Source organism: Seriola lalandi, unplaced genomic scaffold (assembly GCF_002814215.2).
Source record: "Seriola lalandi dorsalis isolate HSWRI2012SDOR001 ecotype SW California unplaced genomic scaffold, Sedor1 jcf7180002054692, whole genome shotgun sequence".
In the NCBI taxonomy this organism is placed as follows: domain Eukaryota; kingdom Metazoa; phylum Chordata; class Actinopteri; order Carangiformes; family Carangidae; genus Seriola; species Seriola lalandi.
In genome coordinates this window covers 2,746,504-2,763,284 of record NW_019525245.1, presented here as the reverse complement: position 1 = coordinate 2,763,284, position 16,781 = coordinate 2,746,504, and the positions used below count along the sequence as shown (strand labels likewise).

At 39.8% G+C, this 16,781-nt stretch overlaps 1 protein-coding gene across 2 annotated transcripts in view; it reads left to right on the top strand.

Annotated features, from left to right (window-relative positions):
• camk1b (calcium/calmodulin-dependent protein kinase Ib) overlaps window positions 1-16,359 on the top strand; it is a 36,340-nt gene extending 19,981 nt beyond the window's left edge. The window contains exons 1-11 of one of the 2 annotated variants that reach the window (XM_087178574.1): window positions 2,018-2,154; window positions 3,501-3,632; window positions 8,556-8,630; window positions 9,856-9,994; window positions 10,379-10,505; window positions 10,856-10,931; window positions 11,180-11,292; window positions 11,905-11,983; window positions 12,258-12,345; window positions 12,751-12,880; window positions 12,983-16,359. In XM_087178574.1, the coding sequence (XP_087034700.1) occupies window positions 2,033-2,154; window positions 3,501-3,632; window positions 8,556-8,630; window positions 9,856-9,994; window positions 10,379-10,505; window positions 10,856-10,931; window positions 11,180-11,292; window positions 11,905-11,983; window positions 12,258-12,345; window positions 12,751-12,880; window positions 12,983-13,080 (1,179 nt within the window). In that variant the 5' untranslated portion in view covers window positions 2,018-2,032 and the 3' untranslated portion in view covers window positions 13,081-16,359. Of the gene's footprint in view, window positions 1-2,017; window positions 2,155-3,500; window positions 3,633-8,555; window positions 8,631-9,855; window positions 9,995-10,378; window positions 10,506-10,855; window positions 10,932-11,179; window positions 11,293-11,904; window positions 11,984-12,257; window positions 12,346-12,750; window positions 12,881-12,982 lie in introns of those variants that run through there. The other variant, XM_023423634.2, reaches the window with a different exon arrangement.
• The last annotated feature ends 422 nt before the right edge of the window (window positions 16,360-16,781 follow it).

The following is a 16,781-nucleotide window of genomic DNA, read 5'->3' as shown; positions in this document are numbered from 1 at the left end:
GTGGTTCCTCTCTGTCCACACGTACAGCTGTCTGTGGCCGCAGTGATAGTGCATGGCACGAACTGACAGCTGACAGGCCCCCCACTCCTCACCACACACACACACACATATACACGCACGCACTTTTGTTGCCATAACTACAGGGGTGTTTCTACACAGCAGGTATTGATGTAACTTTTGATCAAGATTAGTATCGCAGCTCTAAAGTTTCCTTCAACTTTAGTACCACATGTTTTTAGGGAAACAGGGACATGTCTGAATGTGGTGATACTGCCAACATCTATTGGCAGACCAGTTTGTATACTGATTAGATAATGACAAACATGCATTTGTTCACCATGAGTTAATGTAGAATGAAAATAATAAGGAAGTAAGTGAGAAAGATCCGAAGATCTGATACACAAACTTCCCTATAAAAATGCAACTGCATTGTTGAAAGGAAACGCAAAAGCCCTTCACCTACATCCTTTCATTGTTCGCTGTCTTGCTTGAAGCTTCGGTGTGAGAGTAGTAGTAGACTTGAAGTGCGTTCGCATATTGATTGACAGCTGCAAGATCCCACCCTTGACTTTGGCCTTCTCTGATTGGTTAGAAGGGAGCACTCTTCTAAAAAATAATACAAAAGTAACATACTGGGGCTTTATATATAAGCTGATTTCAGAGAACCCGGTACGTAACAATAGTTGAGTTGAGTTGAGTTGTGTATCAATCCAGTGCAGCACATTTGAATTACAAAGGTTGTACTGTAAATAAATAAACTCAAGAACATTTTTGTTTGCCATGTCGTTGGCACCTATTCAGTCTGGAGGAGGCAGTTTATTCAAGCAGTGACACGAGGTAGCAATGTTTCATTTCAGCTGCCAAATAGAGTGTGATTTAAAATAATAATAATAGGATTTCTTGATATGCTGATCATATTGATTGTGCGTTACTGAGTGAAATCATCTGACAATTGTAGTAGCATTAGTTTTTCCATAGTATTATTGTTAATTGCACTTTAAACATGTTTTTATCTTAGAAAATTATCTTTCCTAGCTCTGACTTGAAGTTTTATCAGTTTTATCACATCTATATTTCTTGTTTGAGAGACCAAAAAACTCGGCTGTGATGTGTTCGGGTTATCTCAGTTATGTCCAGCTTATAAATAGCTTTTCCGTTAATGTCCAAGTTGTAATTGAGATTTTTCTGAATTATCCAGCTTGGTACTTAATATGAAAATGCCCGAAAAGCAAAAAAAATATGGATGCGTCACATCAGCCAATTCACAGTATTTTGAACTCTCTCAAAATAGGGTTGGACAATGTTGCAATCACACAACCGTCTTGAGTGGTGTGGTGTGGTGACATGAATGCTTGCCAGTCATAAACATGAGAATCTTTCCCATCTCTACCATCCATCCCTAATGACGTGCACACAGCATAAGGTATTGTCTGTGGGATACACAGATGTTTTGCATCGGGGCTCATTACTGCAATGCCTATATACAGTATACACTTGAGTGGTCTTTCATTCTCTGTTTGCCCTGCATGCCTCAAGGGTTTACGACCAAAAGTGTATGTAATAAAATAGAGGGAGCAGATCCCAGTGTGTTGGAATCTCTTCCTCTTGTTTATTGCCAAACATACAGTACAATTATACCCATACAAACAAAATTATATCTCATCACAGTTTTAGGTCATTGTGTGTATTTGCCTAATCCTCCAGGGACTTTCATACATGTAATTAATCTGAGACCACTCGTGCTGTGGACCTTATTTTACATTACGTAAAGAGAGTTGTTCACACTGAAACATTAGACAGTACGAAGGTGTGATGTTAAATGCAGTTTGGACTCAAAAGTAGAACTCAGAGGCGTGAAGGTAAAAAGTTCAAACACAGATTTATTGTAAACATCAAAAGGTGATGTTGTCGGGACTTGAGCCAGAAAGGGCGTTGGAGCAGGGCAGAGAGAGAAATCCGGATCGAGGGGCCAGGGCAAGGTAGATGAAGCAAGGCAGACAGGCAAACAGGATATAACTGGAGCGGCAGATGGATGAGGAGCTGGGTGAGGAGGACAGGATCGAAGGCAGAGGCAGAGTTCAGCTCTGTTACCACAGTGGTGAACGATCTAGCGAATAGTGGAGTACAGGAGTTGATTTACTGGATGAGCTTCAGGTATGCAGGATGATTGAGAGCAGGAGGAGTACAGTACACCATGCCCAGCAGACACACACACAAACACACACACACACACACACACACACACACACACACACACACTGGGAGATAGATAAACTGGGAATGAACCTTTTAGGGGGAAGACAGAAGGACCCATGACAGGGGACTTCTGTTGCAGGACTGGGTCTCAGCCTAGGAGGCTGTTATGCTGCTTTACCTTTAACAGCTGTATTTCTTTCACAGTTTACTCACACTTCACTAGAGCAATTTTTCTTACTGTGAGTCAGGAATCCCATATAGTTATTGTGCAGCTTTGGATCTGAGTCAAAAATCTCTGGACCTCTGCCAGGACGCCAGAGCTCGTAAGAAATGTCTGTATCTACTTTTAAATGGGTCATGGGAAAATGCTGAAGTCCTTTAACTTCTTTGAGATCTGTTGCTTTACTTGTTTTTTCATTATTGATTTTAGTTGGAAGGCAGACACATAGAGGGAAAAAAAAGAAAGAAATGAAGTTGTTTATCGTAAAGCCGTCAGGGCAGATAAAATAGACTGCATACTTGAGCATGTCACAACCCAACCTAAGTACAAAACTGTTGTGCACTGTTATCTGTACACAAATGACAACATACAGACAAGACTGTTAAAGATATATTAAAATGTCTGGTGTATCATAGATAAAGAGATTAGTATTTCTACTAGTTTACAAATGTGCTAAAAAAGAATAACGAATGGCGTTAACTGCTCTGTTATGTTAATAGGTGTTAATACACTACATTGCCCTGTATGATCCACATTCGCACACACTTTTATATACACCACTCAACTACACTGTATGGTATTTAATTTAATTTATATTTTAAGCAGTTTAGTGCAAATTTCGTAGGAGAAATTTAATGTGAGACAGAAAGAATGATGCTGCACACACTGTGGCCATCCAGTTGATTGATGGGCATCACGTGGTTGAGACTTGAAACAGTTTTGGGCAAGTATCAAAATCTGTCACTGAGATAAACCTCAGAATTTGGAGTCAGTGCTTCCAAATCATCCCACCAACTTGTAGCCTCTCCAAAACTTGACTCAGCAGCAACCCAAAGACTTCAGGAGGAGGCTGAAGTTAAAAATAAACACTATCTGGCATCAGTGGGCGAGAATTTCTTCAAGCGCTTAATTGTAAGTAGCCAAGTTATCAGAAGCATTCTGCCAATTTAACATCAAAGCAGGATTTAGCTTTTTTGTTTTTTTTTCTCTGCAATGTCACAGATGCACATGAGGAGCTCTGCCTACATACCCTGTGATAAATGGACTGGGGTCTGACAGGCTGACCTGTGTATTTGTGTTTCAGGGGAGCGTTCTCCGAGGTGGTCCTGGCTGAGGAGAAGAGGACCCAGAAGTTGGTGGCTATCAAGTGTATCCCCAAAAAGGCATTAGAGGGCAAAGAAAACAGCATTGAGAATGAGATAGCAGTCCTGCACAAGTAAGTGGACCTCTCTGAATTTGAGAAATAAACAATGGTAGACTCTGTGGTTCTTTATAATGTAATATAACATGATGGTAACATATAAAATTAAATCGTATTTTTCAACCAGTTTGTGTTGAAACCACAGACCGATGTTCAGCATTAGCCTGCATCTGAAATACTATCTACAAAGTTCAAGCTGGTAAAATTTTCATTACTGTATCCCCGTTACTGCATCATGTATGTTGTATCACATTACTAGATATCATATATGTTGTAATATGATCTACTATGACGCATGTAATATGCATCATATTAAACTTAATCTTACTTGTCACTCAAGCGCTGTAAAATTTGGATATGTACTGTGTATTTGCATCCTGATATTCCCACAGTAAAGACAGTTTCTCAATAGATAGAATTAAAGGGCCAGCACCAAGTCCGTCCAGTCTAATCCATCCAGGTAGTGTTAGTTTTATTTGCCCAAGTACAGTGTATTAAAGGTGAGTTAACATTCTTTCATGTTTGGCGTTCAAATGGCATTTTGAAATTTCAACAACAACTTGTGACTCAGGAAACAATGTCCTGGTTAATCTGGAAAAACCAGAGTCTTCACTGTGAAGCTCATTGTGCTGTGCAACTTGTTTTATAATCTGCCCTAGCATTTGAAAATACAAGTAATGCACCTTTAATCCTTGTTCCTTAACGTATCATGTGGCAAAAATGAGTGGTTTCGCTTGTCACATGGAGTCATATCACATACAATGTTCACACCTACAAAAAGACTGCACAGGATCACTCTTGACACAGCTCATGCACAAGTTTTCTCTCTACCTTTGCGAAGGATATAATGTTTTATTATATTTTATTATATGTAAGAGAAAGGCAAGCAACAATAACACTCCTGGTAATTGTTGGGTGCTTCAAACATACTTCTCTTTAGATATGGGGAATTACAGGCCGTGGTGAAAATGGCTGATCTACATTGGGTCCCAGGTTATTTTTAGAGCTCTTGTTGCCTGGGTTACAGGAGACACACAACTCTCGCCAATATACAGCTATGATTCCTCCTGTAGTGAGGACGGTGGAATGAGAGCGGTGGGGGTTAGCAGTTTGGTGACAATTTTGATAAATGGAGTTAACTGAGTTAAACTTGGCCTGAAAATCATGGTTTGTATAGACTATACGAAGGTTGCATTACTCATTTTAACACCTCATCCTCAAGATACACAGAGCACAGGACAAGGTCTGGGTGCATATTTGAATAGGTGTCATTTAAGTAAAAACAGTGTCATATTTTTATGTTTGCTGATTTTCTTTGGTTTTGAAGGTCATGAAATCATTGGATTGAAAATATATTCCCCCCGTTTAGATTTCTCAGTCCAGTTAAAGGTTTGAATACAACAGCCGAACCCAACTAACAATGAAGTATTGAAGCGTTGTGAACACTAAACTGATCATGTCGTTGCGTAAATGTTAAAAATCAAATCCCACCTTTGTGTCAACAATGCACTGTTCCCGTAAAACTAAACTTAGTGTCACTGTCTACTTTTCGTATCTTTTCTATCTATAAATACTTTAACCGTACAGCGGTACGACACTGAAGATTTACCGTGAAGTAACCCTCCTCTCTTGTTTTTGACCACAGGACACAGCCGGCGCACATAAATGTTATTGTCTAAGAAACAATCCTTTGTTCCTTCCTGTGAGGCCAGAGACAGACTTTTCATCTTGACTTTCCTTTAATGTCTCTCGTTGTAAATTTATTATTGTTTATTTAATGTTTCCAACCTGTTTAAAGCATTTGTGGCAATGTAAACAAAGTGAATTTATTATCAGTTTAGTGAGTAATGGCTCAATTTGTGTTGAGATCCTAATCGGACACAGTCACCTCTTCACTCTTTTAATTGCTGTTTGTAAGATGGCTGCCCTGCCTGATGGTAGTTTGATATACCACCACTGTAGCCGTGTGATATCATCACATTGGATATCTGGCTGTTCATCCTCTTCCTATTTTATCTAGACCAAACATTTACTCAAACACAGACATGTGCAAATACAGTGACTAATCACACTCTGCTAAGTCATCTGTAGCCGTGCCAGTCAGAAGAGATGCTGGAGCTGCTGCTGCGGCGGCTCTGTTGGAAATCTAAAAAAGGTTTATGAATGTAGCTGTATAACATAACTGAGACATATTTTTGAGCTAGAAATGTCAAGTGGATCTATCTGAAGTAATGTTGGACTCAAAGTAATTGTGTGTTTCTCATCGCACATCCACTGCTCACAATGTTTCAGGCCTAAAAACACCAAATGTCCACTTTTACTGACTCTGTTGCTCAACAGTCATGTATGATGAGGTACTTGCCTCGTAAGAAGGAAGTTGTGGAACAGAGGGCATTTATTACTCAATATCCTGAAAATGTATGTAACGTGGTGTACATGTACATGCATCTTAGTAACCGTATTAGCGCTTTCTGCAGTAACCTGAATCCTGAAACATCATGTAACCTGGTTCAGTTTTTTAATGGAGAGTTCTGTTGGAGAAAACCAGATTCTCTTCACTTTAATGCATGTACCTCTTCTGACCTGAGAAAAATCTTCTCCCACCACAGGAACTTTAAGATCCTACAGATATTGCAGGAGGTATTCGTTCATTCAAAGCCCACTAACTGCTCTGGGGGGAAAAAAACAAAAAAAAGATTGTTTCACAGCTGTAAGAAAAACAAATAAAATACAAAAGGTCAAATGTGCAAAAAGGAGTGATGCAAGATTACCTGAGGCTGTTAAAATAAAAAAAAATGTTCTTAAAGAAATGCATAAAATACGTCATTATTTGAGAAACTCAACAGAATATGGATTTAAGAATCAGTAGATCTGCCAGATTCACCCACGTCTCAGATTTAGCCGTTACTGTGTGGACAATACTGTTCTCTAATTTGCTGACTTCTATGTTCTGATGCGTCGTGAGACCCACAGGTGCTGACAGAGGTCGGCAAATGACTCACCAGCCTTCATAAGACATTTCAGCACTCTGACAATCACCATGACCAGTGTCCAGCATTTCTGTTTTCATCGCCCACACAAACACACCTGCACAGAAATCCAACTTAAATGCAGTAACTTGACTGAATGTGTCTGACCTTCTATAATTGTGTGATAAAGTGCACACTTGAGCTCACACCTGTTCACACGTGTCCGCTCACTCTGCAGCTTTAATCCATCATTCATCCTTCACTGGGTCCATCTCTCCTTCCGCACTGAGCTAAGCAGATGAATGAAGGTGTCCATGCATAGTTACAATCTGGATAAGAGTCATTGCTGTAATCCAGCATGAGCTGAGGCTGACACATACACTGTTACCTCCAGTACATCTCAGACACGTGCTTTGTGTTGTCTCTGTAAAACCAGCCTCCAAGTCACTCAGTAACCTTCAAATGCATCTAGGTACTGGGCTAAATGAAATGAATTGGTTACACACTAACACAGAGGGTGCTTGATGAGGGCTCAAAGAGAAAATCAGAGAAGTACAAAAGTTGCAGTTAAAGGAACCCCCAGTGGAGTTCTTGACCAATAGTCGTGTGAAGAAGCAATGTTTTTACAACTGAGTTCCCATTTTGTTTGTATTGTAAATGTGCATGAGGACACACATGCTGTGAGCGAGTGGCGTGGTTCACATCCTGTCGTTGGTTTCATGCCGTTCCACTGATCCACTGTTGGTGGCAGTAAAAACAGAGCCACGCATCATCGAAGACAGTGAAGAAAATTACTGCTAGCAAAACAAATGTGGATGTAAAATAGTGTACAATTTAAAATATTTCTAAAAATTAGCTTTGAAAATGTTTCATGGGAAAGAAAATGCATTTTGGTGAGTGACACTGAATGTAACTTTTGTTCGTTTACAAGAAGACGCCACAAGCTGCCTTTAAACTGAGAGTATCGAAGGCGTCACACACACATACACATGTATCTAGGGCTGTTTATCATTTGAAATTTTTTGATACCAATGCTGATACGTTACCTGAGTTTTGATATGATAAAATAAAATAGATATAGAATACGATAAAATACGATAAAACACTTTTTACTATACCTTTTTTGTTTTTGTTTTCAATACTCAATCCTATGGACAAGTTTTGGTTCATACTTAAAAGTCATGAGGTTTAATACACAAGTCTACATTTAAGGTGCTGGAAGTTAAAATGACCATTAAATACCCATATTTTTTAAACAGTTTAAACGGAAATTATGTCCCCACATATCCTAAAATTGTTGTGTTTCCTGGTGCAAGACGACACTTAAAGATCTCCTCTAGTGAAGACCAAACCTCGCAAAATGCTTCCAACTGAAATACAAATCAGCTGCTCATTATGCATCACTGTCCCTCTGAATAAGTTGAAAAGCTGCAAATGATAAATAAACAAAAAATGTTTGTAATGTCAAAATGTTAATTTTGTGTGACCTTGGGCCCATTTCGTTATACGTGCCACATTGAAATTAAGAGCATGTGTCTGGGACAGAGGTTTGTCATGATACAGGTAAAAGTACAAACTGGTCAAGCAAAGGAGTACAACACCAATCTTGATCTGGTGAGTCATCTTCTCACCCCTGTCAGTGCACCCACGGGTCTTAGGGGGCAGCAGAACACAGAGTTCAGCCTATTGGGGAGCTGCTTGCCACCGCACAGTGTAGCCTCCTCTACAGCCAGTAAACAGCTGCGTGGTGGGTTCATATACTGATTGTCCCAATCATAATTACTGGACAAGGTTTCAAACTCCAGACAAGTAATTCTAATGACACCCAGGAGAGTTTTTTATGCTACCTGCAAACAAAAATGTCAATACTAATGGCTAAATGACTGGTAGAAGTCTGTGTATTTTAAGAATAATAATAATATGAACAGCTTCATTTCTCATCTTGTTTCTCTGTTCTCCCTCCTCACAGGATTAAACACGCCAACATTGTATCTCTGGAAGAGATATTTGAGAGTAAATCACACCTCTACCTTGTCATGCAACTGTGAGTATTCACATACGTGTGGGTTTGTGTTACTTGTCTTTGTGTGATGTGTGTTTCAAACTCCCTACTTGTGCTCTCCCACGCACTGCATGTCACATGCCATTAACTGCACTCTGTATCACACTTGCATGTGCATGAACACACACACACACACACACACACACACTCACAAGAAAAGACTGTACTATGCCTACTCATGAGCACCAGTGGGGAGTTTGCCCTCACACCTGCAGCCTGTCAGCCTCCCACCCACCTCAACTACTGAAATGTCAGAGAGAGAGAGAGAGAGAGCGAGAGAGAACCAGAGAAAGGACAGCTCACGATCACCAGCGCGATTCACTGAAAGGCTCCTGAAAATATCAATCATTTATGCATTAATCACAGTCATTGGCAAATCAGAGAGAGAGAGGGAGGGGTGTACATTTATAAAGGCAATGACTAGTGGGAAATTCTTTTCTTGAGTGCTTGTGTTTCTCAAGTTATTTTTCAATAGATTTCAAAACCTTGCAATACAATTGTGTTCCCTCATAATAGTTTTGGTGTGACCTTTCAAAACAGCAGTACAATAGTGTTCCCTCTGATTCAAGGTTTCCACATCCCTTTGCTTCTCTCCCTCTTTCTTAATCATCTCTGGAACTGTCCACTTGTCGTTTCCTTTTCTCTGAATTCTGTGCCTCGTTCATGATATGTTAAAAATATCAACTGTGTGTGTGTGTTTAGTGAGTTCGGTGTGTGTGTGTGTGTGTGTGTGTGTGTGTGTGTGTGTGTGTGTGTGTGTGTGTGTGATTGGTATTGGAAGCTCGAGGAAACACACCCAGTTAGCAGATATCCTGTACGCAGAGTGATGTCTCCATCTAGTGGCCTCTTGGTCTAATATCAAACAGACATGATCACATTCCTTTCCTGTGGTTTCATTCACACCTCCACATTTCCATCTTTATGCAGTTGTTTATTAGAGATATATACATGTAGAACATTTCATTATTACAGTGTTAAAGCAGACCCTTGAGTAAATAAAGAAACCTTTTCTGTCTTTGAGTCTGGATTTTTTAACAACACTCCAAGTGTTTTGTCCTATTGTTCAAGCAAACTTTCAAGTTAATATCCTCCCAGTGCCCCATTTTAATATTTCTCTCACTACCCCTCTTTTTGCTTCCCTTAACAAACCAACAAATCTTCATTTGGTCCTTCGCTGTCATAAACAAATCTCTCCCTCTCCATGCAGGGTGTCTGGCGGGGAACTCTTCGATCGCATCATAGAGAAGGGCTTCTACACAGAGAAAGACGCCAGTAAGCTCATTCAGCAGATTCTGGATGCTGTCAAATACCTCCACGACATGGGCATCGTGCACCGTGACCTCAAGGTCAGACGAGAGTCATTGATATGATTGAAAAGTTAGCCTGCATAGGATTGGCACACTGTTCATGTGCTGACTGAGCATGAGTCAGAACTCACAAACCCTGTTTCCCCCTCAGACTGAAAACATGTTTTCTAAGTAGCTGTAATTTTCCAGTCTACAATAGCTTTGCTGACAGTAAACAAACGTTGACTTTACTGTTGTCTTTGTAATCCTGTCTGCACAAGCATATAATCCTTTTAGCAAGATTAGTAATTACTGTGTGCTTACATGTGTGTATGTGGTGGCTGTGGAGGAGTTTGTGCATTCGTATGTTTAGGAGAGACGTGGCGTGGTTTTGTAAGATACTACTTTATCTAAATCCCCGGGTTTTGTCCCTCCTCATTGTAGCCAGAGAATCTGCTGTACTACAGCATGGACGAAGACTCCAAAATCATGATCAGTGACTTTGGTCTGTCTAAGATCGAGGGCTCTGGCAGTGTGATGTCGACGGCATGTGGAACACCTGGATATGTTGGTAAAGAAGTCAAGCTACTGTCTTAAATAAATAAAAAACAGTCTGTTTGTATTTAATCAGCTTTAAATGTCAGGAAACACTGTACCACACAGTATTAGCACAGTGACAATTTAGCACTATATGACACAACTCTGAATGTGATATTGCTTTCTTACAGTTTCTTTACTGACATAACTTTGAAGAGACTCAATATATCATATAGACATTTTACAGATTTGTTTGATTTGTTAAAACACTGATGCTGGTGTTGGTTTACAGGTTTAAATAGGTATAGCGATACTAACTGATATATGGAAAGGGTGACTATCAGCAGCCATCACATCACAAATTATTTCTCTTTATTCTTTCAGCCCCTGAAGTCTTGGCTCAGAAACCCTACAGTAAAGCAGTGGACTGCTGGTCTATTGGTGTCATAGCCTACATTCTGTGAGTACACTTTCAAGACATTGGCCCAGCCTAACATTGTACGTACGATATACTGCCCTGACAATATATTGTAATAGTTATATGAACGTTATTTTGTTCCAAATCAATCATGATGCAGTCGTATGCATTGTGTCCATGTTTTGCATCCGGATGCTAAACATTAGTTTTAGTATTACTAATCACTTAGGAGGAAATCTCGTGCATGTGTGTGTGGAAACATGACACCTGTCCTCTCCTGTGTGTCTCAGGTTGTGTGGTTACCCTCCCTTCTATGATGAGAATGATGCCAAACTGTTTGAACAAATCCTGAAGGCAGAATACGAGTTTGATTCTCCGTACTGGGACGATATCTCTGATTCAGGTATCAGTCCAGGTTTCTTCGGTCCTCTCCTGTCGACGTGAAACAAACTTTACATTGCAGATGTGACATATGTGCACAGATACGTAGATGTGTTTATTAGGCTAAACTTCTGAACATGTTTTTGTGAGCTGCATATTGTAGAAAGGGTCACTGTGACAACAAGGAACATGAGTGATAAAATTGGGTTTTTTTTTCCTCAAGCTCTTTCATGTTTCGACAGAATGAGGTTTTCCAAGTCGGTAAATATTTTGTCGATTCCCTACCGATCACCTTGCAGGTGTTGAGCCCACAAGCCGTGCAGATTTTTTTCCAATCTTGGCTCTTTGCCTGGGTCCTTGTTTCCCTGCTCTGGTTCAGGCTCTCTCCAGCCTTTGGGACAAATTATGCAGTTGATGCAGCGGCCAATTTTCCAGCATATGGGAATTACCTCAAGATGTGTTTTATCTTGTTTTTCAGCATTTAGACACTGAAATATTATTACATTAATAAACTGTATCCAGTCTTAAACTGAGGTTGCGGCCTGGGCGTTCATGAATGAAGTAGACTGTGTCAACTCGGTGCTGCTGTTGCCTTAAATTGATGATGAGTTTTTATCTTTCTTTTTCATTACAGCTAAAGACTTTATAGTCCACCTGATGGAGAAAGACCCCAACATACGTTACACCTGCGAGCAGGCCCTGCAGCACCCCTGGTACTGGTCCTATACCCCTCCATCATAGTGCAGTCACAAACTCACATTTCACAAAGAGCTCACAAAGAACAAATTTATGATTAAAATTATGATATTCATGGATTGGATTTGCCTATTAAACAAATATAGCTTGGCAAAATAAAGTAACTTGGTGCCAATGAAATTTTGTTTTTATCGTGGTGTTACTGTATTTGTACAATGATGACTTCTATCTGTTGCACACACATTTTTGCACCGACACACTCTTATGTGTCCTGACTCCTTTCTTTGTCAGGATTGCTGGGGACACTGCCCTGGACAAGAACATCCACGAGTCTGTCAGTGCTCAGATCAAAAAGAATTTTGCTAAAAGCAAGTGGAAGGTGAGTCAGATTTCCAGTTTATTTTGTTTTACATTTTGTTTTTCTTATACGTAGAATGTATCCTGCATTGTTAATTTCCCTTTTAGTACATGTGGAGATAAAGTTTGGCCACGGTTAAAAGTTTGGTCTTGGTCTGAACTTCATGAATCGCATGTTTGCTTTACTTTGCTACTGAAATTGGGAAGTTTAAACCTTTGTGTTTGTTTGTTTTAACTTTCAAGAGTGGAACATCCCCATGCATGTTTTGTTATCCTTAAAATACACCTTTTTTGAATCATTTAACATGTGGGATGACCACAAATCTTCAGGCTACGGTCCCAGTCCCAGTTGGCCCTAGTTGGTCAGCTAGTGTAGAGATTCTGCTGGGACTGATGTTCAGTTGTGTCCGTGGCCTTCTCTCTGCAGCAAGCCTTCAACGCCACAGCGGTGGTTCGTCACATGAGGCGTCTCCAGCTGGGATCCAGTAGTGAAGGACCCAACCCCACCCTGCCCAGCCCGTGCCGAAGTCATCTGCTGATGCCAGAGGAAGATGCAGGTGTGTTATTTGTTTATCTAACACACACAGATATGAGGAGTGTAAATATAATGTCACACAGCAGTACTGATAGCAAATCTTTCATGTCTCTCTTTCTCTCAGAGGCGTGTTCGGAGGGAGGATGCTCCCAGAATGTCGACGGCGGGGCGGATCCCCTGTCCAACTGCACCTACCGCTGCCACCCGACCAGCAGGGTGTGATGCCTGCACCTGCTCCTATTACCTGTCTAATCAATCCCAGTGACTTTCCAATTTTACCCCCCCCCACCCCCTCGGTGAAACCAGAGGCACCATATCCCCCATTATCTGGTTAGGAATACAGCGTCATTCCAACCTCTCACCTGCAGGGGGAGCAAGTCTGTCCAGCCTGAGAAGGAAGACATAAAATGGGATGAAAAGGAGGAGGGAGACTTGATGAAGCAGCGGAGTGGATCATTTTTACAGACTGGGCTGGTAGTTTGGGTTGAGTTGAAAGGGGGGAGACGATACAAAGGAGGGGAAGACAACCTCCTCCACCAGCTTGTCAGGTGGATTGTTTTTGCCGCAGCAGGACAGAGCTTGTTGGACACTCTTTTTATTCTTGATTTTTGATTCAAACTGTCTCTTTGTTTGTTATTGTTTACTGTTTTATATATTTTTGTGTTGTCTTTTTAACCTCCTGCTGTTAAACTTTGGAGTGTAAATCCAGAAACAAATATCCGCATGATCAGGAGAGAATTTTCCCCATGCATGTTTTGTTATCTTTAAAATATACCTTGTTGCAGAAATGCAGCATCGCAGCACCATGCAAATGACGGAGTGTTGTGTGCAAAGTTTGTCAAGGCCGAAAGGCGTAGAGCATTTTCATATGTTGCAGTATTTGGAATGAAACTGAGTTAAATCTCGTAATTTTACAGATATGGATTCTATGTCTTTAAGTCGTGCTTATAGACAATCAGTGACACAATAGTTTATGCAATGAAAACTCCACCTATTTACTATGTAGCCTTTTCTGTGGCGATCTAGTGTTTCAATGCAGTGGTTAGGCTTTTTGAAAGTAAAAGGCTTCCCCTTTTTTCTACCCCAAACCTCCCCAGCCACTTGAGCACAGGGATATATCTTTGTCTAAGGTGCCTTTAGGATATATAGTGTGGTGGGTTTATTTTCGGGGTAGCTTCTGAAATGTTTTGTCTTTTTCTGCAGAGTTGTTGCAGCACAGACTCTTTCTGTAACTTCATATTTTGTATGTATTACATTTTCAGCTTTAAAATGAAGTTTTATGCGTTTTGTCTCAAAATGAAGTACTGTAATCTCTGAAGGGAGACCTGCGCACATACAGTACCACATACAACTACTTAGAAACAGTTACGTTATGAAATGGGTAAAGCGACAACAATATTTTGAAAACTGTTCTGGGGAGCTTCACCAGGGGCATCATTTATTTAAAGAAAATGCATCAATACATTTTTTTTTTTCCAGAAATATTTTCTAGGATTTTGCCTTCTCCCTCAATAAAAGAACTGTTTTATGTATCTAAATACATTTTGTGCAAAAAAGCAAACAAACTTGCAAACCTGAAAAAGCATCAATCAGTGTGCTTAGCTCAAGACTAGGCTGATTTAGCAGGATTAGGTAGGCTGTGTGAATGCAAAAAAAAAAAAAAAAAGTCGACCAGAATTTGATATGCATCCGTCACCATGTTCTGTACTTGTACCACCATTACAGTCCTTTTCTTTTTCCATTCTTTTACAGGCCTATTTCCTCCACATGCAGCCTGTTTACAAAGAACCTGGATTAAAGCATGTGAATATGCATCAGATTGACTCACTTCATCTTTACTTTCTACACAGATGAATACAGATAGTGCACTCTATTATTATTTCATTCATCCTACTTAAAGGTGTGCGTTGACAAACACGCACACAGCAGAGCTGGTTCTTTCATTCGCTTTTATAAAGAATCCTATGCTGTAAGTTTTTAGTGGATCGAGTAACAGATGTAGAGGAGCTTTAAGTGCAGTTGTCTGAGTCCTCTGTACTTTATTCTGGGGCCTGTTAGAGGGACTGTCCTGGGTGGGTCACAGAACCACAGAGGCTTGACTCTTCCATTATCTTCATCCACCCTCCAATCACTCCATCCTAACCTTGGAAGGATCACCATTTTCTTTCTCTGTGATACAACAGTATAAACATATGGTACTGATGTGATTTGGTACTGATTACGTATGTTTGCATGATGTGGCTTGACATTTGTGAATCCCATAATTAAGAATGAATAGTGTGTACACTACTTGTGATAATGTTACAGTTGCCATGAGATGAGTGCTGGTGAAAGGAGAATTTTTTTGTCACTTTTACTCTTAAACAAGTTCAAAATTCTCTTAAAAACATCATGCGGATGAGCAAAGAGCAACAAAAGCTGTAATAACGTTTCAACATGTTAAAGCAAGTTCAATGTGCTGCTTCAAAAAGTAATTTTGAGCTTTATTCTGCATCTCTATTGGGTAGGCTTTGTAGTATATTTGAACAGTAATGTAACTGGTGACTCCAAACTGTAAAGTGTAGTTAAAAGAATGATTATTTTTTTCAGGAATCTTGCAGTGCGAATTGTTTGTACATCATGATTTACTGTGACAATGAGGCAGCCAGACAAGCACAGGAAAGCTGAAGCATGGAGGCAGTCGTCGTCCACAGTCTTATTATTGTTGGCAGGCTGATAATGTCATAATTAATATCCTGATAATACAAAACAACTCAGATTCTCCAGTAGGTTCAATGCACCCTATCCCCAAAGTACTCAAAAATGTTTTCCACAAACCCTAAGAGAAAAATGTATTTCGAGGCAAAAGGTAGTGGAATATGGAAAGAGAACAGTTTGTTATAATGAACAAACAAAATAAAAGAAATTGTCTGAATGTTTTTCGGTGCTTTGTTCTTTGCTAAGGCAAAGGACCTGGAAATGGAAAACTAAAGATTTTTACATTCCAGTGCAATGAAACAAGTGATTATGAAATACATAACCATATCCCATTACCTCACCACTCAACCACCTTGGTAGGAAAATATGCAAGGGTGACATTAGAATTACAGTTGAGATGAAGAAGTCATACTGACCTTGCCCTCAAAGGTGCTTAACTACAGGGTGTTTTCGTAAATTGCTACAGCTTTTGCATTAAGTGATCATTTCTACAGCACGTACATGTCATGCATCAGCCTAAAAGAAAGAGATGATTTGTGTGAAGGCTTCTCCTTTGATTGCTCAGTAACCACTTGTAGAGAATGACCAATGTCTGGTAAGATTTGTTGTACAAATGAGTATTTGTACCATAAATATGTTGCCTTTCAGTAAATGCTGTACTACAGTACCTACTGTATACACAGATGCAATGCATCATGGGTTGTCGAAAAGTGACTTCTGCTCAGTGTGAAAGCCAGTGACTTGTGCTTGGAACAGATTTGTAAGTGAAACATACATTAAAATCCTTGTCTATGCATTATAGAACTGTCTGAGTCCATTTGTAAAAGAAAAAAATACAATATGTAAGCTTATATTTATGTCATGCACATATTTAACAATTCATGCTAAAAAAAAACAACATTTCGAGCACAAGCATTATTGTGCACAACAAGGAAATAGTGCAATCAGTATTTTCCTAAATCCTAACACATAGTGAGGATGTAATGCCTTAATTTTATGCCTTCATGCCTTAAAGTCTTACATATTATTTCACAACAAAAAATATAGTCCTTTAGAAACACTTCAGGGAACACAGAGGAAATTGCAGTATCAACACAGAAAATGTGTCTCTCAGCTTTTTATACCCATAATTATTACCTATAAATGAATATAAATATATATGAAATGACAATTGCACAAAATTCAAATGTGTAATTTACCACACCGGATCATGCTCCTCTCCCGTC